Source organism: Mesoplodon densirostris, chromosome 14, assembly GCF_025265405.1.
Source record: "Mesoplodon densirostris isolate mMesDen1 chromosome 14, mMesDen1 primary haplotype, whole genome shotgun sequence".
Taxonomy (NCBI): domain Eukaryota; kingdom Metazoa; phylum Chordata; class Mammalia; order Artiodactyla; family Ziphiidae; genus Mesoplodon; species Mesoplodon densirostris.
In genome coordinates this window covers 88828518-88855634 of record NC_082674.1, presented here as the reverse complement: position 1 = coordinate 88855634, position 27117 = coordinate 88828518, and the positions used below count along the sequence as shown (strand labels likewise).

The 27117-nt window shown below is 46.5% G+C and overlaps 1 protein-coding gene across 6 annotated transcripts in view; it reads right to left on the bottom strand.

Annotated features, from left to right (window-relative positions):
• The window catches only part of TET3 (tet methylcytosine dioxygenase 3), a 105134-nt gene that overhangs the window by 5318 nt on the left and 72699 nt on the right, over positions 1–27117 (bottom strand). For all 6 annotated transcript variants that reach the window (XM_060116618.1, XM_060116619.1, XM_060116621.1 and 3 more), the window contains 6 exons: positions 21937–22027; positions 14566–14659; positions 6740–6948; positions 5390–5540; positions 2755–2844; positions 1931–2068 (listed from right to left, as the gene is read on the bottom strand). In XM_060116618.1, the coding sequence (XP_059972601.1) occupies positions 1931–2068; positions 2755–2844; positions 5390–5540; positions 6740–6948; positions 14566–14659; positions 21937–22027 (773 nt within the window). The remainder of the gene's footprint in view (positions 1–1930; positions 2069–2754; positions 2845–5389; positions 5541–6739; positions 6949–14565; positions 14660–21936; positions 22028–27117) is intronic.

Sequence of the window (27117 nt, the reverse complement as noted above, 5' to 3'; positions counted from 1 at the left end):
TGCCATCCATAGGAGACTGGTCGATAAGTGGTGCACAGCCCCACACACAGCCTTAGAACATGCTGCCTATATCCACTGACCAGCAAGTTGTCCACCACATATTCTTGAGTTAAGAAAAGCAAGATCATGGAACAGCACATACACATAATGTGTAAAATGTATACAACTGTGCACACACACGTACATTCAGGTGTCTGAAATGGATGGTCATCACGATGCTAACACAGGTTAGCTATGAGATTTCAGGCATTTTTACTTTATACTTTCTCGTATTATTAAAAGTATTTTTTTACAACAAATAACTGTTGAATTAGAACAAAAAATATTATTCAGTTTTGGAAAACACTTATTCTTCACTGCAAACTCCGGAAGCTCTGGGACCCAAGTAGCCTCCCTGTGCTCCTGTCTCTCGGTGCCCCGTCCCCCTCCCTGCCCCTCTCCTAATCCTGGAGGCCCCCCCTTCTCTCTCTGTATTTCAGCTGGAGACCCTCACAGCACAGTGTAGACAGAAGCCCGCCCCATCTTGCTTCTCAGTCTTGGACCTGGGGAAGGAGGACAAGGTGGAGAAATGAAATCCTCGGGTTGGGCCGTTCATCCCCTTGGGGACACAAGCTATACCGACTCTGGGAGCCCCCTTTCAGTTGAATATGCCCGTGCCCTTGCCTCTTCCACAGCCCCCCTGGGAGCCCTGTCTCCTAGGACCTAGTTAAAAAGCAGAGAAGACAGCCACATCACCCCTTCCAGGGTGCCCCCCGCCAAGCCCACACCTCCTCTCTTTTCCGTCTGCACTCACTCTTCGGGCGCCTGCACCCAGGCTCGTGGCCCTAACTATGAACTCAGTGCTCTCCAGTCTCAAATTCACTTCTCCAGACCCTCCCTCTCCCCTGCCTACTCTACATCTCCACCTGGACATCTAGCAGGCACCTCAAAAGAGAATTATTGAGTTTCACCCCAAAACTGGTCTCTCCTGATAGGCTACATCTCAGTCAACACCAACACTTGCCTCGTTGCTCAAGCAACTCGCACATCCTAGGTCCACCCCATCAGCAACTACTCTCACCTACGTCTTCAAGATCAACCCACAGCCTGTCCAATTACTCCCCACGCCCCACCCTCACTCCTGCCCAAGCCCTGTCACCTCTGGCCTGGACACGTGTCCCAGCCTCCTACCTGGCCTGCTTGCTCTGATGGTCCCCCACCCACCCCTACCCCAACATACTTTATTCTCCATCTGCAGGAGCAGGAGAGTGCCTCTGACTTTATCAACGAGACCTTAGGGCTTCCCATCACACTTAGAGCACAAGCCACAGCCCTCCCGGCCTCCCGCGCTCCCTGTGACCTCACCCCTGCCCCTGCCCCTCTCATCTCACTCCTCTGAGCCTCTGCCTGTGCTGCTCCTTCTGCCTGGAGCACCCCCGCCTCACGCAGTCAGCCCGTTCCTTCCGCGTCTGTGCTCAGGTGCCCCTCCTCACACAGGCCTCTCTCCGTGCCGTGTGACACAGCCTCTAATGTCGGTTCAGCCCTTCGCCCACTTCACCTGCTGCTCACAGCCCTCCTCGCTACTGGGCGTTCTATCACATTTGGGGGCAGCACCCTGTCCAGTTTATTCCCCGGCATCTAGAGCAGTACCTGAGGCACAATAAACATTCGCTCAATGAATGAATCAAAAGGCTGTTTGGACTTAAACCCTAGTGCTGAGAGAGACCTGGAGCCACACTTTAGAGAACTGGGAGACACTGGGTGCCCAAGAGGCTGCATTCTGCAGCACCCAAGCCAGCCTCGCCCCTGCATTTCCCAGAGAAGTGGGCAGGAGCAGGTCGTCTGGCAGGGTCCCTCCCTGCCTTGAGCCCACCTATCTGCGGAGAACAGGTGTGCGCCCTCCCAGGACCGTCTCTCAGGTGGGGCTGTGACAGGCCGCAGGCTTCCTTACCACCGTGCACCCGTTGTAGAGGTTATGCTGGTCCTTGTGGGCGTGGGCACAGAAGTCCATGCAGGCCGTGACCCCGGAGAAGGGCCGTCCTTCCTTCAGCCCCAGGCGGCAGTCAATCGCTATTTCCTCATTGGTCACCTGTGTGGATGGCCAAGGACAGCTGCTCGAGTGACCTGAGGTGAGTGGCCCTGATTCGGCATGGGGGAGGCCAGGTCTTAGAGGGAAGGAGGGAGGAAGGAGGTTAAGGACCACAGCCATCCTGTACTTGGGCTGTAGGAGGGAGGTTTTCTGGCTGAAGCCCCTCTAAGGGGTTAAGGACCACAGCCATCCTGTACTTGGGCTGTAGGAGGGAGGTTTTCTGGCTGAAGCCCCTCTAAGGGGTTAAGGACCACAGCCATCCTGTACTTGGGCTGTAGGAGGGACGTTTTCTGGCTGAAGCCCCTCTAAGGGGTTAAGGACCACAGCCATCCTGTACTTGGGCTGTAGGAGGGAGGTTTTCTGGCTGAAGCCCCTCTCACCTCGTCTATGGGGTGCAGAAGTGACAGGTGAGAGAAACTCAAGCCTCCCCGGTAGAAACCAGAGCAGAGGAGGGGGAGGATTATTAAGGGGAGAGAGACAAAGACCAAGGATACAGGAGCGACAGCCTGGGATGTGGTTAGCTTGGCGTAAACAAGGGGTCTTAACAAAGACCTTAACAAAGATCACTGCTCTAGCTCTGGCTGGGCTTTTCCCGTAAGGAGCCCACTCCGCTGTCCCCCCACTTCAGGGAGCCTGGGCAGAGACGTGGGTGACATGTGGGCACGGAACAGCCCAAGACCCAGTACCTGGTTCTGGTAGGCTTGGGGGGCCAGACGCTTATACAGGGGAGCAACTTCGGTGGCCAGGTCCTGGAAACTGTTCCGGAGCACTTCTTCCTGTGGACAGGAGAACAGTCACACACCTCCCGAGCAGCCCTGCCTGGCAAACTCTGCACACTGGAAACTGACCTCCATTCTAGAACCACTGCCGGGTTGCCAGTGGGAAGGTAGGGAGTAAGGTGCCATCAGGTACCTTTACGGTGTTCCCTGTGGGAGGGGTGCCAGGTCTGTTTTAATGCTGGAGACGCTGAAGCGCACCAGGGAAGACACTGCCTGAGGGTCTGGTCGCCCTGACTACTAAGCACCTGCTCTGCCAGGCTCCCGCCCCGGTGCTGCTCAGAACACCTGGAACAGGTTCCTGCTCCTGCTAAGCACTCGCTCAACACCCTAGGGCAGAGGTGCGGGGTGGCAGGCATGTACAAGCACGAGCGGCAGGCGTGGGTGCTTCTCGCAGTGGTCCAGACAGGTAAACAAAGGCAGGGAGAGGGGGGTGAGGCCCGTGCTAGAAACCCCACAGCCAGCCAGGCCCAGCGCCCATCACCAGCCAGGTCCACGGCCAGACCGCAACGTGCTGTCCTTTAGACCCGCACCATCTCGTGTGTTTAGTCACAAGCCACGTGTGGCTGCTGAAATATAAATTCATTTTAATGAAAATCAAATAAAATTTTTTTAAAAATTAAAAAGTTGAAATTAATTTTTTTGAATTTAAAAATTAAACAAAACTCAGCCCCTCCACTGCACTAGCCACATTTCAAATGTTCAGTGGCTACATGTGGCCTCCCATGGCTGTGTCTTCTACAGAGAACATTTCCATCATCACAGGAAGTTCCACTGGATAGTGCTGCCCTCGGCAAAGCAGCCGTTGTCCCCAGACTGGCAGAGAGTTTAAGGTGTCTGTAGCCTCTCTCTGGCTCTCTGAGGGTAACAAGTTGGGCTATGGGGGCTCCTGGCCAGCCTTGAGCACAGGCATGAAGAGTTTATGGAGAAGAAAGGAGAGGAGGAGGGAAGAAAGAAGGTACCAAACTCACAGGATTAGAAGTGGAAGGGTGGGACCAGTGGCTCAGCTGTCTGTCCAGCAGGGCGGCCGGAGCTACCAGCCAGACTCACTGCACTCCCTGGCTGCCTTCCAGACGCTGCCACCGGCACGGTGGGCCTGAAGCCGGCACCACACGGGGGTGAGGCTTGTGAGCTCTGGGGAAGCACAGGCCAGGGTTTAAATGCTGACTTCGTCATCACTGTCACATGGCCCCGGGCAAGCCGTGTGCCTCACGTGTAAAGGGAGCAGTAACGGGGCCTAGATCCTCAGGCTGTCATGAGATTAACTGAGACAGCTGGGAGGTGCTGGGCAGAGTACCCCGCACTTAGTAAGTGCACGGGAAATGGTAGCTGACGGAACAGGGAAAGTCTTTGTGAGAAATTAAAGCAATTATTTCCATCCACGGTAATTCCTAGTTCCTGGTGGCACTGGGACTCCTCCATTCATTGAAGCAACTGCATTTGCTGCTTCTGGGGGAGGCCAGGCACTGCCATAAGTAAAAGTCTAGTGTCAAATCAGACTCTTAGACTAGGTCGTGTAATAGAAAGCTGGGCTTTGAGGGGAAAAAAGGGGTTCTAAATTTGGACATGCTTCCTTTTGTTTCTGAAAAGCAAAGCTTGGAAGTCTGAGCATAGAAATTTACATGTGGTATAAAAATAATGTGCCCCAGGAGAGTCCCTGTCCCCTGGAAAATGGGGAAGCCCTTCTGGTGACAGGAGCTTGGAGAGGTTTGGAAGGTAGAGGCTGGGATCAAGGTATCGCCTGGATCCAGCACCCGGCTCACACTAGCAGAGGCAGAAGGCAGGGAGGCTGGAGGAGACGTGACAGAGAGACCACTCGGGCCTATGCCTGCTTTGCATTTGGACTCCAAGTGGAGACCCCCTCGGGATGGCCCTCACAACCAGGGCAACAGAGAAGTGGCCGAGTGGGAGGCGACCTGACCTGCCGCTTCTGGTTCCCGGCCTAAGCTCGGCCTGCAGAGGAGACCCTGAGGCCCCTCGTCCTGCTGTCATGGGGTTGGGGAGGAGGCCTCAGGCCTAGTGGCCACAGCAGGTGGATGCCAGTCCAGTGCCCGAGGACCGTGCCAGGCCCCCAGCAAGGAGACACCAAGGGCCTGGACAACTGGACAAGTGCACAGAGATGTGGGCCCAGCAGCCAGGCAGGAGGAGGGACACCTCGGGACATCCAGCAGCGGCCAGAAGGTGCCACACCTCACACCCAGAAAGATGTCTTGAGAAGAATGGAGGGGAGAAATAACCCTCTACGAGGGTCAAGTTCCAGTGAGGAATCTGAACATTTACCTTCAAGAGACTTGTCTAAACTGCAAGTCTGAGGTACCCGTAATTGGTGAGTCTAATTTTTCACTCATCGTATCCCTCCACACTCCACCCCACATACCTTATTTCACTGCAAGATAAGGTCAGTTTAGAAAAAAGAAAGGAAGTTCCATTTTCTACAGATCTGAGTCACAGTGTGCTAATCCTAAGTCCCACCGGGACTATTAAAGGCAGTAGGTGGCACAGGGTGAGTGGGAGGGTCCCATGCTCCCTGCGGGGCTGTGCTCACCTCTTTGGGGTTGTCCCCCGCGAGGCGGAACTTGCGAGGAGTCTTGCTCCGAGCGTATTTGCAGCCGTTGAAGTACATGCTCCAGGAGCAACCGAAGGAGAAGGAGGCCCCACAGGTGTTTGGGTCTTTGCCTTGGCAAGCGCAGGTACGGCTGCAACATACATCACACGTTAGGCATACGAGGCACATTTTTAGTTCTGGAATTTTCCCCCTCCCTCGGGGGGAGGCCCTGTTGAGGCCTGGCCTCCCAGTGACGGCCATGACATCCTTCCCTGCCCTCAACTCCTTTCCCAAATCTCCACCCTTGTGGGCAGAGAATCAGCTCCGAGCAGCCTGTTTGGCTCCCACCCCTGAGCCTGAAGTCTGAGAGTCTGCTGCGGGGAGAAGCACACGGGTTGCTTGAGATGGCTGGGAAGGATCTAATCAAAAACCCAATAACGCTTGCACTTTGCCTTAACTCTACTACCTTGACCAGCTCCAACACAGACCACACAAACGGGAATGTGAACCACAGAGTTTGAACATGCCTGCTTCTTGCAGGCCCAGGGGCTGACAGGCCTTTAAACAAATGAACTTTACTTTACTGACTTTACCATTCAACACTTAATAAAATCCAGAAACAACCCAAATGCCCTCCAGCTGGGGCATGAATAAACAAATTGTGACACACCCACACAGTGGAATACTGCTCAGTGGTGAAAAGTAATGAGCTACTGATACACACATCCATAGATGAAACTCAGAAACACTGTGCTCAGGGAAAGAAGCAAGCCTCAGGAGGCTACAAGCTGTATGGTTCCATTCATATGACATTCTTGTAAAGGCAACCCTCCAGGGACAGGAAACAGGACTTGTGTTTGCCAGGGGTGGGGAGAAGCGCCTGGCTATAAAGGGGCACGGCGGGGTCTGGGGGGTGATGGAACTCTTCTATATCTTGATTGTGGCAGTGGCTACATGACTGTAAACATCTGTCAAATTCTTCAAACTGTACAGCTCACAGGATGAATTTTATTGTAAGTAAAAATATCTTAATTTAAAAACTGGGGGAGGGGACCCCATCAGGGTAGGTCTTGTGAGTACCACTGATGCCTTATATCAGCGGGGCACTCACACTTTTCCACACTTGCTACCACTCTTAGAGCCTCAGAGTCAATCTGGGGCGGAAAGCAAAGCTAAGCTGAGTCACGAGACCCTCCCCAGCCAGGGCCAGGCCCCAGGCCAGATCCGTAGGTAAGCGTTCTTTCCACCACAGTCCTAACTCCGCAGGACACACGGGGCCCTGACCCCACCGCCCCAGCCCTGCCCACTGGGACCGCCCACTGGGACCGCCCACTGGGACCGCCCACATACTCATCGTTGAGGCCACATCTCCGGCTGGTGGGGTTCCCGTACTTCCGGAGGGTCTCGGTGAGCTCCTGGTACAGGGTGTCTCCGAGGCTTCGGGGGATGCCCTCCCAGGCCAGGATGAGGATGACGATCACGGCATTCTGGCAGTGGTGGCCCGCCCGGTGCCGCACCAGGCAGAGCAGCTTCTCTTCCAGCGTGTGCCTGCGGATCACCTGCAGGGAGGTGGGGCGGGGGTGCTGTGAACCTCAGGAGCCGGGCACCCATGCTCCTCGGCAGGGATGCCACACACCCTCACCTCTGCCCAACAGACCTGGGGGTGCAGGTCTGTAGGGCAGCCTACCAGGGGTGCCACACCTTGGCGACAGCAACCACACAGGCTAAAGGACCGTTACAAGTAGGGAAAGAAAAACATTCAGTAGCAAAATAAAAAAAAACAAACCATTACTACAAAACCTGAGTCATTGGTGATGTATATAGACTTGGGGATAAGAATACCGAGTTGGCCAGAAAGTTCCTTCGGGTTTTAAGTAAAAATTAAATACATTTTTTATTTTCACCAAGAACTTTACTGAACCGCGTATTCACCCTTTTGTTCCACTACCTTCTGCCATGTTTCAGGCAACTGCATAATTCCATCTTGCTGAAACTTTTTCTTTTTGAGCAAAGAACTGTTCCAGGTGCCTTTTACAAGTCTTCCAGGGAATTGAATTTGTTTCCATTAAGAGAGTTTTGTAAAGACCTAAATAAATGGAAATCCAAAGGTGCAATGTCTGGTGAATATGGCAGACGAGTCAGAACTTCCCAGCCAAGCTGTAACAGTTTTTGCCTGGTCATCAAAGAAACATGCGGTCTTTCATTACGCTGATGGAAGATTATGCATTTTTTGTTAACGAATTCTGGACGCTTTTCGTCAAGTGCTGCTTTCAGTCGGTCTAATTGGGAGCACGACTTGTTGGAATTAATCCTTTGGTTTTCTGGAAGGAGCTCATAATAGAGGACTCCCTTCCAATCCCACCACATACACAACATCACCTTCCTTGGATGAAGACCGGCCTTTGGTGTGGTTGGTGGTGGTGCATTTCGCTTGCCCCACAATCTCTTCCATTCCACATTATTGTACAGTATCCACTTTTCATCGCCCGTCACAATTTGTTTTAAAAACAGAATGTTTTCATTAAGTCTGAGTAGAGAATCGCACGTGGATACGGTCAAGAAGGTGTTTTTCGCTTAACTTATGGGATCCAAACATCAAAGCGATGCACATAACAAAGCTGGTGCAAATGATTTTCAACGCTTGATTTGGATATTCTGAGTAAGTCAGCTATCTCCCGCGTGGTGTAATGTTGATTGTTCTCAATTAATATCTCAATTTGATTCGCTATCAACTTCAACAGGTCTACCCAACCGTGGAGCATTGTCCAGCAAGAAATCTCCTGCACGAAACTTCACAAGCCACTTTTGACACATTTGATCAGTCACACCACCTTCTCCATACACTGCACAAATCTTTTTTGCGTTTTTACCTTTCTTGAAATAATAAAGCATAATATGCCAAAATGTTGCTTTTTTCCTTCCATCTTCAATATTAAAATGTCTACACAAAAATTCACCAATTTTGATAAGTTTTTTTTTTTTAATGCACTCCGATATGACAGCTGTCACAATACAATCCAGTTGTTTCGAATGAAGTTAAAGACAACTAAACGCTATTAGAGCCAACTGACCGAAAAAGCCGAATGAACCTTTTGGCTAGCCCAAAACATAGATAAAATTATAAGCCAAAATATATTCAGAGATTTTTATGTTGCCCTAAAACATCTGCAGAGAAAACGGTGCATATCTGTATGTTTTTAGTTAAAAAACAAGGGCCTTGATGCTGTGGAAAACAGTTTTTGGTAGTTCCTCAAAAGTTTAAACAAATATAACCAGGCAAAACTAAGAATACAGCCAAGGGAATTGAGAATAGGGATTTGGACAGGTACTTGTACCCCATGGCCAGAGCAGCATTACCTAGCAATAGCCAAAAGGTGGAAATAGCCCAAATGTCCGTCAACTGACGAATGGATGAACAAAATGTGGCACGTCCACTCAATGGAATATTACTCAACCTTAAACAGGAACGAAGGTGTGACTCATGCTACATCATGAGTGAACCCTGAGAACACTATGCTAAGTGAAGCGAGCCAGACACAAAAGGACAAACACTGTATGATTCCACTTACATGAGGTACCTGTACGTGTTAAATTCATAGAAACAGAAGGTAGAATGCTGGTTACCACGGGCTGGGATGGCGGAGGGAGAGGGTTTGGGGAGTTATTGTTTAATGGGTATAGAGTTTCAGCATGGGATGATGAAAACGTTTTGGAAATAGACTGTGGTGATGGTTGCATAACAATGTGAATGTAATTGATGCCACTGAATTGTACACTTAAAAATGGTTAAATGCCAAATTTTATGTTATGTATATTTTAACACAATTAAAAAAAATTAATAATACCAAAACCCACTGAACTATATACTTTAAATGAGTGAATTGTATGGTATGTGAATTATATCTCAATAAGGCTGTTTAAAAAAAAAAAAGCATGGGGCTTGGGCACTGCTCTCCTCCTCACTCATTCCCTAAACACCGTCCTGGCTCACACAAAGATGTGTCAAGGCAAAGGGTCCAGGAGTGGGGGATGAGGTGGCTGAATCTCCCCCCACAATCCCAGGGAACTTTGTGACTAGATAAGATGTGGGGACCTGTGAAGAGGGGAGACTGGGAAGGGCTCTGAGTGACAGGAGGAGGAACAAGGACTCGAGGCGGGGCTTCTACAAAGGTCTATAAGCAGGGGGCTCACTTATATACATAGCTACATGCTTCAGAAAGGGGCACAGATAGTCGGGAGAGGGGTGAAATGGGGAGACCACTGACGTAACACAAGCAAAACAGATGAAGTCGGAACTAGAACAATGGGGAATGAAACAGGAAAAGGCATGGATTCTAGAGACCTTTAGGAGAAAGGGGACTTTGGGACCACCTGACTATAGGAGCTGAGGGACAGGGAAAAGTCTTAAATCACTTCCATGTTTTGTGGCGCAGAAAAGTGGGTGAGTGTGGGCGGTGTTTCCTGGCAGGTTAGCAGGCAGCGTGCTGAGGCCAGAGGCACTCTGGAACACTGGAGTGGCTATTCTAAGCAGCCCCAACAGAATGGGTGTGGAGGTCAGGAGATGTCTGGGCTGGAGACAGACTTGGTCATGAGTACGTCAGTGCAGGGAGACGCTGAGAGAGCCACCGGGCAGGAAATGCCAATAAGGAAAGCAGGCGGGATGTACAGGGGGCGCAGGAAGCCAGACCTCTCTGCATCGACCACTGCCTGGTGGGAACTCCAGCCGAGTGTACCTACCTCTTCCAGTTTTGCAAGAAGAAAAGAGAAATCCAGATTTTCACATGAAATCTCTCCTTTTAAACACAGGAACACCAAATTCAATTTTTAAAATTGTAGTAAAATATACGTAACTTAAAATTTAGCATTTTAAGTGTACAGTTCAGTAGCATTAAGTATATTCACACTGTTGTGCAAACTATCTCCAGAACTTTTTATTTTCCCAAACAGCAACTCTACACCCCTTTAACACTAACTCTCCATTCTCCCCTGCCCACAGCCCATGGTAACAACCATCCTGCTTTCTGACTCTATTAACCTGACTACTCTGGGTGCCTCATAGAAGTGGAATCATACAGCATTTGTCCTTTAATAACTGGCTTTATTTCGCTTGGCATAATGTCCTTAAGTTTCATCCATGACGCAGCATGTATCAGAATTTGCTTCAAAAATTTAAAGGACACCTTGTATGCTAAACAAAACATATAACTGGGCCAAGAGTTCCTGTTTTGAGCCACAGCAATAATGGTGCCCACCACCCTTACCCTTTGTGGAAACATCGATTACATCATTATTTATAAAATTGTTTTTGTGGCTTAGTAAATATACGAACGTGCCATTAATCATATCCCTGTGTGATTGGCCTACTGCAGACTGAGCCGGGCATTTCATGGGCATCTGCACACATCGTAGGTACTAGGGTTTCTGAGACACTATTGTCAACCTCCGCTCATTGCCCGGGCAGTGCACTGACTAATTACACTCATGTGCAACACACGTTCAGAGCACACAGAGACACCCGACCTGTCAAAGTTGAGATTGAGGTCACGCCCTTTGGGTTTCCCAAGTGACAAACACATAAAGGTGACTAGGCATGAGCAGACAGCCCTGTGGCACCCTCACAGGCCTTTGGGTACACTCAGAAAAGCTATAACAAAGCGGAGCTCCCTATCCACACTCTATGAAGGAACCCAGCGGGGTGAAATACACAAAGTGCAAAAGTCAAAGGCCAACGTAAGGTGTGAACAAACCCACACTCGAGCACGGCAACACAGACTGTTCACATGCCATCACAGGATTGTAAACAAACCACCTAGATTCTGGGCAGGAATTCCCTGAGCACTGAACCTAGAACAGCACCAGGCAGAAACTCAAAGCTATTCCCCCATAACTCTCACCCTTGGTACTTAGTTCCAACCACTGGGGTTCCCCAGTAAGTCTACTCTACCATGCCCCTGAAGGGTCTTCGAATATCTGCCTTCTGATCTGTTACCTTTACAGGCTGGCGAAGCAGCATCTCCATGATTCTTCTACCAAAAGCCCATTTTTCCCGTCTGCAGTGTTTGCTTCTGGCATGCCTCTGTTTATTCTGAGCCTTTGGAATGCTCCATGGGTCACTCCCTTACTCCCATGCTTGGTGACTTCCATACTTTGTACAGGCCACCTTAAAATCAGAGACTACCAGCAGGCTCTCTGGGTAGTCCCCATTGCTTTCTTAGATCATTCTCTCAACACACATTTGCTGGGCATCCATGATGCACCTCAGCTTTGTCCCCCAAGATCCTAGCCGGTTAAGTCTAGAACTTGTCAGGTACACTGCTTGTAATGAAGGTATTGGTTGGGGGTTCAGGCTGCAAACACAGACATGAACCCCAGTTGGAAAGAAAACCCAGGCTCTAGACATGGGACAGGGGAAGTGGGGAGAGCCACAGAAGGCACTGCCCACCACAGGCAGCTGGGTGCTGCCACTCCCCCGGGGCCATGGACCACTTCCTGAGCTCTTGATGCCATGCTGCCACCAAGGGTAATCTGTCCTTCTTAGCATTTGTGGGTCACTTGCTCGGGGGTGGGGGGCAGAGAAAGGGAACACCTGCCTCTTCTCTAACTTCCAAGGAGGTGGAACTCTAGATGAGCTCTACAACCAAAATACATAGGGTATTTGGTGGCTGTGTAGGCAAAAAATAAGAGAAGTCCACCACATTGTGAGAGGTGGTTATAAAAGAAGGAAAAAAAAAAAACCACAACTCAGCACGGCCTTTCTCTTGCTGCTGTAACAGTTCTATGACCTACCACTCTTCTCATAAAAAATTTTTTTCCTCTCTCCTTTTATCTGCACTCATCAGATACAGAATTTCCTCACCTCTCTGTCACTGTGTATTCCCTTCTATCTGAGCTTTTCTTTCAAAGCTGGCATCCCCCACCAGACTTGGTGATACCCACAGTTATTCCAACTTTTGGACAAAGCACTTGGGCTACATGTGTCCTGCTCTGGGCATCTGTCCACAGACCCTGGAGGACCAAGCTCCTCCCCCCGGCCCCATCATTCTGCTCTCCTCTCACAGCCCCAGAAACTGATTTCATGCTTTACCTGGGCAACTCCCTCCCCAGCTCTCAGCAGAGACATACAAGCGCTGGTCAAGAGCTAAAGCTTGACCATGGGTGTCCGGGGACTGGAAATGCATGTTCTCATCCTCAACACCATCCACACAGCCAGGTGTTTCCTTTCTTTAAGGTGCTGTTTCTGAAGCTGAGAAGTCCCTATCTCTACCTACGCCCCAAGGATCTTCAGTTTCTTGCCCAAGACTTTGGAATTCCTCAACAACTGCCTGAATTAGCAGGAGAGAGGGACAATGCCATTTCTCTAATAGGTTCTCTTGGGGGATAACACCCACCCTGATCAGCCGCAGACATAGTCAACCTCCCACTGTAATGACCACCGTTCATAAGGGTGGGGACAACATGCTTCTACATACCTGTGAATACTCTTAAGTATTTCAGATTTTTCCAGATAATTCTTCACTACTGTCTGATAATTGCTACAAATAGATATGTGGTAGTTCAGGTTCAGACACCTTTTATTTTCGTTAAACATAAAGGTGCAAAGGCATGGGGTACAGACCAGATAAAAACAGGCATGTGCGCAGACGGACGGAGGATGACAAAGGTCATCTTACCACCATCCCTCACTCAAAGTGAGCCGTGTGTATGTTCACCCAGCCTTTTTGCCTTTGCCAACATGACTTTCCTCACCAGGAATGCTGCTACCTTCTCCTGGCCCATTTAATATGGCCCCACGCATATCCACCTTCTCTGGGGAACCCAGCCTGAACACTCCTCCTGCCAGTCATGTCCCTTTTGCCCCTGAACTCTACAGCACCAAGTCTGCCTCTCAGTGTTAAAGCTCGAATATTCAAGTCTCCATGATCTTACTTCCTGTGTCTCTACATCATAAGCAGTTTGAACACAGGGATGGAGCTTTCCATTTTCCATGTATACGCTCCCTACCAAGCACTGAGCAAATGGCTACCTGATAACCTTGCTGCTGCTCTGGGCACTGGTTCCACAGTGGTTCTAAAGTGCTCTATGGATAAAGATGTGGCACATATATACAATGGAATATTACTCAGCCATAAAAAGAAATGAAATTGAGCTATTTGTAATGAGGTGGATGGACCTAGAGTCTGTCATACAGAGTGAAGTAAGTCAGAAAGAGAAAGACAGATACCGTATGCTAACACGTATACATGGAATTTAAGAAAAAAAAAAGTCATGAAGAACCTAGGGGTAAAACAGGAATAAAGACACAGACCCACTTGAGAATGGACTTGAGGATATGGGGAGGGGGAAGGGTAAGCTGTGACAAAGCGAGAGAGTGGCTTGGACATATATACACTACCAAACGTAAAATAGCTAGCTAGTGCAAAGCAGCCTCATAGCACAGGGGGAGATCAGCTCGGTGCTTTGTGAGGGTGGGAGGGAGGGAGACGCAAGAGGGAAGACATATGGGGACATACGTATATGTATAACTGATTCACTTTGTTATACAGCAGAAACTGACACACCATTGTAAAGCAATTACACTCCAATAAAGATGTAAAAAAATATAAAAATAAAAATAAAATAAAGTGCTCTATGAGGCCTGGAAGGGCAAGGTCAGAAAACTTTGGGTGAAACTGGGGTCTGAGTCATTGACGTCCCCTCTGCCAAGACACACAGGCTGCCTTATAGGAAACAGTGGCTCAGAAGTAAAACAGATGCAGTGCTGTCCCTGACCCTGAGAGGGTCAGTTCTTGTCAGAGGCTAAGTCAGAGGCTTAGTTCTTGTGGACAGGAGACAGGAACACCTGCAGCTCCAGGGCACACAAAGCGGGCAGAGGAGTCACAGGGACTGTGGTGGGGCTCAGCCTTGAGCAAGATGACGTCTCCAGCTTCCGCTTCTCCTCCCTCCCTCTGCAGCCCTGAACCACAGGGGCAGTATGAGCTGAGAGTATGACCAGAGCCGTTCCAAGGCCAGCCGTGGACCTCAGAGGCTGGCATTTAAACAGAGTGAGGACGCACACCCGAGGCGGGGGGGAGATGCCCCTAACCAGCACCACATGCTGGCTCACAGCTCCCTGGACGGCGCACGCGTCTACCCTCCACTCCCCGGCCCAGCTTGGGCTGTGGGGCTTCGACACGTACCCACTTTGCGATGGGACAGCCACGTGAGCTCTTCCCTTCCTTGCCCGTGTAGATGACCTTCTCGATCCGGATGGCTTTCCCCTTCTCTCCGTACCTGGAGAGGGAGACAGAAGGCACCATCAGCACAGCTGAAGCCCCAAGGAGAGCACGTCTCGGTAGGAAGGCAAGCCTCGGTGTGTTTCAGCTAGGGTTTCTAGTTACTGTGGGGCAATAGAGAAGGAGGAGAAACATTTAAATGTTTATTCCGTGTGAAAGCCTCTGGGGACACAGCTCCACTTACAGACTCCCAGGGCCTCTGGTCCACCTGGCTCCGCTCTGTTCCAGGGCAGAAGGTCTCTGATTATTACCTCTGAGCACTCAAACCCAAGGCTCAACACAGGCATTTGTATCCAGCCCTGTTAGCAGAGTTAGTTATTTATAAATTCAGTAAAGTGCAATAGACAAAAGAAAACAAATGGGGAAACCCTTATTATTCTCTTTCAACAAAATCCCCAGCTGACATTTGAACAGATGAGGACGGCTAGCTGAGGCCGGGGGAAGCGACCCTACCCAGTACAAACCCAGTACAAACTGGCTCTGAGATTCCCTTGGACAGTAAACACGTCTGGTTCCTGCACACACCCCTGCCCTGGCCCATAAATGTGTGCACACACTCAGGGATTCACCACATTCAGAGGTGATGAAACTGTGGCCCCCAGAGCTGAACTGACCTGCCCAAGGCCACACAGCTACCTGGGGGCAATGGCGGTTAAAGTGCAGCCTTGGAGGTCAGAGAGCTGGGGCTTGAGTGCCAGCACAGCCCTTTCTTGTTACAGGACCATGCCCAAACGACTGAACCTCTCTAAGCCTCAGTTTCCTCATCTGTAAAATGGATATAAAAATGGTTCCCGTCTCCTAGGCTTGGGAAAAGATCAAATGAGATAATCCACAGGGAGTGCATTAAAGTACTCTGAAGTTCCTGGCATGAGGGAAGAGCCCAATAAATATTAATTATTCTTAATACTGTAAACATCCATCTTGCTGAATTGTCTTATTTTTAATAGCTTTGTAGTTTCAAGTACAATATTGTATCATCTGCAAGTACTGGTTATTGGCCACCTCCTCCTTTCCACTTTCCATGCCTCTACTTCCATCTCGTGTCTGTCTGTACTCGCCAGCCCCTTCCAAAGCACTAGCAGGCATCTTTGCTTATTTCTTGACTTTACTGGAAATGTTTCTAACTACTCATCCCTGGGCATGAAGCTCGTTGACTTTGGGATAGAGATAGAGACTCCCTTACTTTGAAGGGCTCTGCTAAGGGTTTCCTGTTCTAAGGAATTTTTTTTTTTTTTTTTTGCTGTATTGGGTCTTTGTTGCTGCGCGCGGGCTTTCTCTAGTTGCGGTGAGCGGGAACTACTCTTTGTTGCGGTGCACGGGCTTCTCGTTGAGGTGGCTTCTCTTGTTGTGGAGCACGGGCTCTAGGCATGCGGGCTTCAGTAGTTGTGGCATGTGGCTCAGTAGTCGTGCACGGGCTTAGTTACTCCGCGGCATGTGGGATCTTCCCGGACCAGGGCTAGAACCCATGTCCCCTGCAATGGCAGGCGGATTCTTAACCACTGCACCACCAGGGAAGTCCTTGTCCTAAGGATTATTAATCAAGAATCGATCAATTTTATCAAATACATTTTTAGCAACTAAGGACATGGATGATTGAATGGTTTTTCTCCTTTGGTCAATTATCAAGTCTATTTTAACAGACTGTCTAAAGCAAACAATCCTTATATTTCTGTAATAAATCCAATTTGGTCATAGCATATTATTTTAATATACTATTTAATAGAGGATAATGTTATCATAGCTACTACATATTTTGTTTTACATATTCGTTATATAAATACATATATAGTTACACATCATTCTTTATCTCATCCACTCTGCTTCTAGGAATCTCTACCTCAGACATAACTGTACAAATACACCAAGATTTAGGAACAAGATATTCATTGTTGCATCAACAAGAGAAAATTTAGAAAGAACTTAAATATCCAGTATAGGACTGGCTAAATAAAACATAATAAAATAAATGTCCATGCAATGGAAAACCACATAGTTGTCAAAAAGGATTCTACAGAATTGTATGTACTGACACGAAAGAAATTAAGTGGGGTGAGGGGTAATAGCTACAAACATGGGGATAGTATGCTTGATCCTATTTTGTTCAAAATTTCTCTATATACATATGTGTATCTTCGTAAATGCTTAGAAAAAATAGTAACGTAAGCGTCAAACTTTAAAAAAATTTTTTCTTCTAAGAAGGATAATTATGAGAGCTTTATTCTCTCTAGACTTTTTAAAAACAGCCTTTTATAGACATGTTTTATTTTTGTAATTGGAAAAGAAAACAAATATTAAAAAAAAATGCTTCTGGGCTTCCCTGGTGGCACAGTGGTTGAGAGTCTGCCTGCCGATGCAAGGGACACGGGTTTGTGCCCCGGTCCAGGAGGATCCCGCATGCTGTGGAGTGGCTGGGCCCGTGAGCCATGGCCGCTGAGCCTGTGTGTCCGGAGCCTGTGCTCCGCAACGGGAGAGGCCACAACAGTGAGAGGCCTGCGTACCACAAAAAAAAAAAAAAAACCCAAAAAACAAAACAAAAACAAAAAAAATGCTGATCTAAGGTTTCTCTGAGTTCAATGTTCTCTATTTCACTCAAGACCTCAGGAATGAGGTGAAAAGCTGATAACTGCCACATTAAAATTCTAAGGCTATGTTAGTCCCTTATAGAATGTGTTTGGAGACAGGACTCTGGGGAGTTTATATAGCGTGGTCTGGCTCAAGAGGAAAAGACCAGATAGTGCTGCTTTTGTTTGGTTCCTGGAAAACTTTCAGCTCCACAAGCATCTATCAGGAGCGCAGAGCCTGGACACTCAGTGTGTCCTGGGGTCACTGTGGGAAGAACAACCTGGGGTGACCATACCGTTCTCACTGGAACGGACAGGATATCGTGTTCCCCACAGGAGGGTAGCTGAGGACACAGACTAGGCTTTCTGACCAAGACCTTCCCCACCGTCCCATCCTTGTGAGAAATGCTTCCTGTAGTGAACTTCACGTTTGAGAGCAAATAAAAGGGCCAAGCACTGGCTGATCAGTTAGAATTTTTTTTTTTTTTAACCAGAACTGTCTCTGTGTTTAAAGACAACCAGTCAACTCTGGATTTAGTTCTTTTTTCTTAAATGTCTTACTTTCTGGCCTATCATTAAGAGGCGTTCATACAGGTGAACTCCTAGACCCTAAACTAAGCCTGGAAGGGTAGGCTGAAACCTGATTCTAAAGGGTAACTTGATCGTCTTAGCCAGTGATTCTCAAAGGTGGTGCTGGGACCAGCATCCCCTGGAAACTTGGGAGGAATGCAGACTCTCAGGTCCCATCCCAGACCTGCTGGGTCAGAAACCCTGGGGTGGGGCCCAGCGATCTGTGCTTTTACAAGTCCTCCAGAGACCTGAAGCGTGCTCAAGCTTGATAACCGCTGATCTAAAGTTGTGATTCTTCAGGGTTACCTCTATCACACATTAATGAGACCAGTTCCCCCAAACTCAGAGGATTTGCTGGCATGGTGCTGGTGCTTTCATTCCTAGAATGAACATTTAATGAACTCCTAGGCTGTGGAGAATCCCCTTTCCAGTTCGAGGACATGTGGCCCTGTGCAGCAGGCCATTCTCAGATATGGGTTTGAACACCTGACTCCAATCATCTATGACAACAAGGACCTGAGTACCCAGGAGGTATGGAACCCATTAACAAATCTGATAATATTTTAGGACTTGCTTTCAGCCTCCTCCTTTCACAGTCTTTCCCAGATAAACTAAGAGCACCAACATCCCCTGGATTTCAGTTTTCTTCCCTCCTTGCCTTGGCCAACTCCTGGCAGCAGAGTGGTCCTGCAGAGTAAGGGTTGGGCGGGAGGTCTAGAGAAAGAGATGGCCTGGATCATTCACAAACTAGACCCCCTTCCAGGTGATTTTCAGCAATCATTCATTCCCCTCCTGTTCCAGAAGGAGCTTAAAAAGATGTCTATGTGATAAAAATAACAGGTGATGAAATCAGAGTAAAGGGGGAAACAGACAGACATGATGTTGTTATGCAAAATGCAAATGGTGGGGTCTTGTGCATATTTTTAAGAGATGAGCCTAGAACATTTCATCACATGAGAAATCAAGGAAGCTAATGAAGACTCCTTAGGGTCATGTCAGAAGGACTCAGGAGTGAACCTGAATAGGCTCCCACAGGCCAAAGATGAGAAATTACGTTCCTCCTAATGAGGATACACAAATCTGGCTCTAAGCTTACTAGCAGCCAACATAAAGATGGAAACACAATCTGTTCCATGATTTACAAGGACCTTAAGATAAAAATAAACCAGTTGCTGAGGAAAAACACAAGTATTCCTGGTCTTGAGAGGAATTCCTCCCTTGGATCAGTTTCTGAAGAATCTACACTTGGCTGTTATTTTTAAAGCAATGACAAAAAAAAAAAAGGACAAATCTCAACTTTATCATTATCTCTTAATCCTTGTTTCAAAACATACTCTTCTATAACTAAAAGTTATTGAGAGAGCTGTCTAGCAATCTTGTAAAATCGTTACCAAAAACCAAACACACATAAAAACTGTCCCAGATCAAACTTGTACATTTGACTCCCCTGCAGCCCTCAACCTGTAAACAATAGTGTCAAGACTCCTCACAAAAAGCGCTGGCCAAAAAGAATGCTCAACATCATTAATCATTAGAGAAATACAAACCAAAACTACAATGAGGTATCACCTCACACTAGTCAGAATGGCCATCATCAAAAAATCTACAAACCATAAATGCTGGAGAGGGTGTGGAGAAAAGGGAACCCACCCTCTTGCACTGTTGGTGGGAATGTAAATTGATACAGCCACTATGGAGAACAGTATGGAGGTTCCTTAAAAAACTACAAATAGAACGACCATATGAGCCAGCAATCCCACTACTGGGCATAAACCCTGAGAAAACCATAATTCAAAAAGAGACATGTACCACAATGTTCATTTCAGCTCTATTTACAATAGCCAGGAGATGGAAACAACCTAAGTGTCCATCATCAGATGAATGGATAAAGAAGATGTGGCTCATATATACAATGGAATATTACTCAGCCATAAAAAGAAACAAAATTGAGTTATTTGTAGTGAGGTGGATGGACCTAGAGTCTGTCATACAGAGTGAAGTAAGTCAGAAAGAGAAAAACAAATACCATATGCTAACACATATATATGGAATCTAAAAAAAAAAAAAAAAAGGTCATGAAGAACCTAGGGGCAGGATGGGAATAAAGACGCAGACCTACTAGAGAATGGACTTGAGGACACGGGGAGGGGGAAGGGTAAGCTGGGACAAAGTGAGAGAGTGGCATGGACATATATACACTACCAAACGTAAAATAGATAGCTAGTGGGAAGCAGCCGCATAGCAGAGGGAGATCAGCTCGGTGCTTTGTGACCACCTAGAGGGGTGGGATAGGGAGGGTGGGAGGGAGGGAGACGCAAGAGGAAGGAGATATGGGGACATATGTATATGTATAACTGATTCACTTTGTTATACAGCAGAAACTAACACACCACTGTAAAGCAATTATACTCCAATAAAGATGTTTAAAAAAAAAATCGCTGGCCAAATAATGCCCGCTCCAATCTCAAAGCTGTAACACATACACATGGGGCACATGCAGGCGTGCATGAATAACCCACACACTGTTTTAAATGTTTCATTCTCACCAACAATGTACTAGGGCTCCCTTTCCTCTACATCCTTGCCAACATTTGTTATTTGCAGACTTTTTGATGATTCTTATGGACTCAGAGGTGCTCTTTCAATCAGTCTTGAAGTTACAGATTGGGTCTTGGATCAAATGCTTTTCTGATGGGCTACTATGAACATAAATGTTTCCAGATGGTACACGATAATTAAGAGTGTTTACAGCAGATCACTGTGTCCCATCCATCTTACCTTTTATTCATTCGGGGATATCACTACAGTTATTTAGTTCAAAATCATGTTCCCTGCTATATTAATGACAGTATTAGTTACCCTGGTCAGACAAAACCTGGTCCCCAAATTTGTAGAAATTCTAAGCTACAATTCTCAGCCCCCAGCCTTCCACACATCTGTATGTCTATATATACGTATGAGCAAACATGTTTATGTCTTACATAATTTACACCTTTACTATTAAAATACTAACGTTTGTTGTAAAAATGCAGTCAGTAAATGCAGATATGATGTAGACACCCTGTATGTAATATTTACTAGTAAGCAGTAAGTGCTTCCCAGACATCAATTCAGTTTATCCTCATAACTCTCCTCCAATGTAGGTACTTTTATTTTCTCCATTTTGCAGATAAGAAAACCGAGTCACAGAGAAGTAAAGCAACTTACCAAAGAACTCATCAGTAAGTGGAAGGGCCAGGACTGGACCTTAGTCCAGCTCCAGTGTCCATATGCTCTCAATCACCAAGCAATTTTTACCTCTCTACACACTGGAACTCACAGTATTTAATATCTACTGTGGACAAGTACATAGATTTTAAAGTTTCTATCTGTACAAAACTGCTTAAAAAAGCAAAACAGAGCTGTTCCGTAAAAGCCCTATAGTCTTGAGTTCGAATTGGAAGTGTATATAAACTCAGTGTATGTATTTAATCACTAAACAATAGCAAAAATAAAAAACCTACACATACATCTTGGCTCTTTCTACTGAAATGGCCTAGAAAAATGAGCACCCCCAGCACCCAGAGTCTGTTTTCTAAATATTTCTTCCCCCAATAAAAATATGAGAAATCAAGAACTCCTAGGATCATGTCAAAAGGACTCAGGAGACAATGTGAATAGGTGCCCACTGGCCAAAGACAAGGCATACATTTCTCCTACTGGTGGTACAAAACACCACCTAGGAAGTAGTTTTGAAAGAAAGAAACAATCTGATTCTGATCAAGCCTTTAGATCTAACTGATTTACCCGACACAGGGCAGAAGAACCTGTTAAAACAATACCACAGGAAAGGTAGCAGCAAACTTCAGACCATGGGAAACTCTACAGGACATACAACCATTTAACCCCATTTCTTTAATAAAAAATATTTCAAGAAAGAGTGAGATAAAAGGGGGTTATGGGGATCTGTAAAGGGCAGACCTATAGACAGAAAGAAACCCGGGGCACTGGGGGTGAAAATCCCACATTCAGCTTTTCAGTCTGTGTATCAGGGATTCCTTTCTGTAGGCTGTCTAATATAAGGCAATGAAAACGAGAGGTGCTTAAAATCCATATTCTATTAACAACTTGCTCATTTCTCCTTGGACATCTGTGCATCACTCACCGCTCCTCCATGAGTTCCCGGATGGAGGCTACCGTGGGGCCAGATCCCAGATGAGTATAATACGGACCTTCATCTTTCTCCACTATTTGTTCTGCAGAAATACAAAGTAAACATTATTTGGAGATATCAATTCATCAATATTAATTTAGGAAGGCAAATCATCAATAGGAAAATTAATGGCATAGTACAAAACATGAAATTCAATGGCTTATAAACATGTGGAAACATGTTCACCCCCATTAGAAATCAGGAAATACAAATTAAAATCACAATGAAACACCATTACACACAGATGAAATTGGCAAAAATCTAAAAATCTGATAGAACTATGCACTATCAAGACTGAGGCTTAACCACTCTGGAATTTAGTTTATCATTATACATAATCTAGACCAGAGGTCGGCAAATCACTCCACTCCTAGGTACAGACCCAAACAAGCTGAATACAAGGACTCAAACAACACCTGTATGCAGTGTTCATTGCAGCATTATTACAAGAGCCAAACGGCGAAAACAACACAAGTGTCCATCAACAGATGAACAAAATGTGGTATATCCATACAGCAGAATATTATTCAACCATAAAAAGGATTTATTCTGATATGTGCTATAACATGGATGAACCTGAAAAATGTTAGGCTAAGTGAAATAAGCCAGACACAAGAGGACAAATATTGTATGATTCCACTTACAGGATATATCTAGAATAGGTAAATTCATAGAGGTAAAAATTAGATTAGAGGTTACCAACAGCTGGGAGGAGTGGGGAATGGGGACTTATTACTTAATAGGTAGAATTTCTGTTTAGTGTTGAAACAGTTTTAGAAATAGATAGTGGTGATGGTTGCACAATATTGTGAATGTAATTAATGCCACTAAACTATACACTAAATAATGGTTAAAATGGCAAATTTTATATTAAGTATGTTTCACCGCAATTAAAAAAAGAGAAAGGAATGAAGTACTGATACCTGCTACAAAGTGGACGAACCTTCAAAACATTACAAGAGGTGAAAAAGTCAGACACAAAATATCACGTATATTGCGTGATTCCATTCATACGAAATAATCCAGGATAGGTAAAGCCATAGAAACAGAAAGCAGAATGATGGTTGCCAGAGGCTGGGAGGAGGGAGGAATGGAGAGTTACTACTTAATGGGTACAGGATTTTATTTTAGAAGGATGAAAGCGTTTTGGAACTAGATAGAGGTGATTATTTCACAATACTGTGAATGTACTAAATGTCAGTGAATTGTACACTTTAAAATGATTAATTTGTGGGGGGGACCTTCAAGATGGCAGAGGAGTAAGACGTGGAGATCACTTTCTTCCCGACAAAAACATCAGAAATACATCTACACGTGGAACAACCCCTACAGAACACCTACTGGACGCTGGCAGAAGACCTCAGACCCCCCAAAAGGCAAGAAACTCCCCACGTACCTGGGTAGGGCGAAAGAAAACAGAATAAACAGAGACAAAAGGATAGGGCCGGGACCTGCACCAGTGGGAGGGAGCCGTGAAGGAGGAAAGGTTTCCACACACTAGGAGCCCCTTCGTGGGCGGAGACTGCGGGTGGCGGAGGGGGAAAGCTTCGGAGCCGCGGAGGAGAGCGCAGCCACAGGGGTGCGGAAGGCAAAGCGGAGAGATTCCCGCACAGAGGATCGCAGCCAACCAGCACTCACCAGCCCGAGAGGCTTGTCTGCTCCCCCGCCGGGGCGGGCGGGGCTGGGAGCTGAGGCTCGGGCTTCTGTCGGAGCGCTGGCGGCGTGAACACAGCCTGAAGGGGTTAGTGCGCCACGGCTGGACGGGAGGGAGTCCGGGGAAAAGTCTGGAGCTGCCGAAGAGGCAAGAGACTTTTCCTTCCCTCTTTGTTTCCTGGTGCGCGAGGAAAGGGGATTCAGAGCGCTGCTTAAAGGAGCTCCAGAGACGGGCGCGAGCCGCGGCTGAAAGCGCGGACCCCAGAGACGGGCGTGGGACGCTGGGGCTGCTGCTGCCGCCACCAAGAGGCCTGTGTGCGAGCGCAGGTCACTCTCCACACCTCCCCTCCCGGGAGCCTGTGCAGCCCGCCACTGCCAGGGTCCCGAGATACAGGGACAGCTTCCCTGGGAGAACAGACGGTGCACCTCAGGCCGTTGCAATGTCACGCCGGTCTCTGCTGCTGGAGGTTCGCCCTGCATTCCAGTTATGACTACTGTACCCCTCCCTCCCCCTGACCTGAGTGAGCAAGAGTGCGCTAATCAGCCGCTACTTTAACCCCGTCCTGTCTGGCCGGGAACAGATGCCTGAGGGTGACCTACACGCAGAGGTGGGCCAAAACCAAAGCTGAACCCCAGAAGCTATGTGAACAAAGAAGAGAAAGGGAAATGTCTCCCAGCAGCCCAAGGAGCAGCGGATTAAATCTCCACAATCAACTTGATGAACTCTGCATCTGTGGAATACATGAACAGACAATGAATGTCCCTAAAACTGAGGCAGCGGACTTTGGGAGCAACAGTAGACTTGGGGATTGCTGTTTGCAACTGATTTGTTTCTGATTTTTATATTTATTTTAGTTTAGTTTTTAGTGCTTGTTATCATTGGTGGATTTATTAGTTTGGTTGCTCTCTTCTTTTATTTTCATTATTTTTCATTTTATCATTTTATTAATTTATTTTTCTTCCTTTTTTCTTCTTCCTTTTCTTCTGAGCCGTGTGGCTGACAGGGTCTTGGTGCTCCAGCTGGGTGCCAGGCCTGAGCCGCCGAGGTGGGAGAGCCGAGTCTAGGACATTGGTCCACCAGAGACCTCCCGGCCCCATGTAATATCAATTGGTGAGAGCTCTCCCAAAGATCTCCATCTCAACACTAAGACCCTGCTCCACCCAACGGCCAGCAAGCTCCAGTGCTGGACGCCCCATACCTAACAACTAGCAAGACAGGAACACAACCCCAACCATTAGCAGAGAGGCTGCCTAAAATCATACTAACGTCACAGACACCTCAAAACGCACCACCGGACATAGCCCCACCCACCAGAACACAGGCACCAGTCCCCACTACCAGGAAGCCTACACAAACCACTGACCAAACCTCACTCACTAGGGGCAGACACCAAAAACAACGGGAACTACAAACTTTCAGCCTGCGAAGAGGAGACCCCAAACACAGTAAGTTAAAAAAAATGAGAAGACAGAGAAATATGCAGGTCAAGGAGCAAGGTAAAAACCCACCAGGCCAAACAAATGAAGAGGAAATAGGCAGTCTACCTGAAAGAATTCAGAGTAATGATAGTAAAGATGATCCAAAATCTTGGACATAGAATGGAGAAAATACAAGAAACATTTAACAAGGAGCTAGGAGAACTAAAAAGCAAACAAACAATGATGAACAACACAATAAATGAAATTTAAAATTCTCTAGAAGGAATCAAAAGGAGAATAACTGAGGTAGAAAAACAGGTAAGTGACCTGGAAGATAAAATAGTGGAAATAACTACCACAGAGCAAAATAAGGAAAAAAGAATTGAGGACCGTCTCTGAGACCTCTGGGACAACATTAAATGCACCAACATTCGAATTATGGGGGTCCCAGAAGAAGAAGAGAAAAAGAAAGGGACTGAGAAAATATTTGAAGAGATTATAGTTGAAAACTTCCCTAATAGGGGAAAGGAAATAGTCAATCAAGTCCAAGAAGCACAGAGAGTCCCATACAAGATAAATCCAAGGAGAAACACGCCAAGACACATATTAATCAAAAACTAAAAACAAAGTTATTTAATTTAACAAAAATTAAATACAAAGAAAAATATTAAAACCAGCAAAAATATTAAAAGCAACAAATAACATGCAAGGGAATCCCCGTAAGGTTAACAGCTGATCTTTCAGCAGAAACTCTGCAAGCCAGAAGGGAGTGGCAGGACATATTTAAAGTGATGAAAGGGAAAAACCTACAACCAAGATTACTCTAGCCAGTAAGGATCTCATTCAGATTTGACAGAGAAAGTAAAACCCTTACAGACAAGCAAAAGTTAAGAGAATTCAGCACCACCAAACCAGCTTTCCAACAAACGCTAAAGGAACTTCTCTAGGCAGGAAACACAAGAGAAGGAAAAGACCTACAAAAACAAAACAAACCAATTAAGAAAATGGTAACAGGAACATATATATCAAGAATTACCTTAAATGTAAATGGATTAAATGCTCCAACAAAAGACACAGACTAGCTGAATGGATACAAAAACAAGACCCATATATATGCTGTCTACAAGAGACCCACTTCAGACCTAGGGACACATACAGACTGAAAGTGAGGGAATGGAAAAAGATACTCCATGCAAATGAAAACCAAAAGAAAGCTGGAGTAGCAATTCTCATATCAGACAAAATAGACTTTAAAATAAAGACTATTACAAGAGACAAAGAAGGACACTACATAATGATCAAGGGACCAATCCAAGAAGAAGATATAACAATTGTAAGTATTTATGCACCCAGCATAGGAGCACCTCAATACATAAGGCAAATGCTAACAGCCATAAAAGGGGAAATCGACAGTAACACAATAATAGTATGGGACTTTAACACCTCACTTTCACCAATGGACAGATCATCCAAAATGAAAATGAATAAGGAAACACAAGCTTTAAATGACACATTAGACGAAATGGATTTATCTGATATTTATAGGACATTCCATCCAAAAACAACAAGAATACACTTTCTTCTCAAGTGCTCATGGAACATTCTCCAGGATAGATCATATCTTGGGTCACAATCAAGCCTCAGTAAATTTAAGAAAATTGAAATTGTATCAAGTATCTTCCGACCACAACACTATGACACTAGATATCACTTACAGGAAAAAAACTGTAAAAAATAAAAACACGTGGAGGCTAAACAATACACTACTAAATAACCAAGAAATCACTGAAGAAATCAAAGAGGAAATAAAAAAATACCTAGAAAAAAATGGCAATAAAAACACGACGACTCAGAAAAACAAGTACCATATGCTAACACATATATACGGAATCTAAAAAAAAAATGGTTCTGAAGAACCCAGGGGTAGGGCAGGAATAAAGATGCAGACCTACTACAGAATGGACTTGAGGACACAGGGAGGGGGAAGGGTAAGCTGGGACGAAGTGAGAGAATGGCATGGACATATATACACTACCAAATGTAAAATAGCTAGCTAGTGGG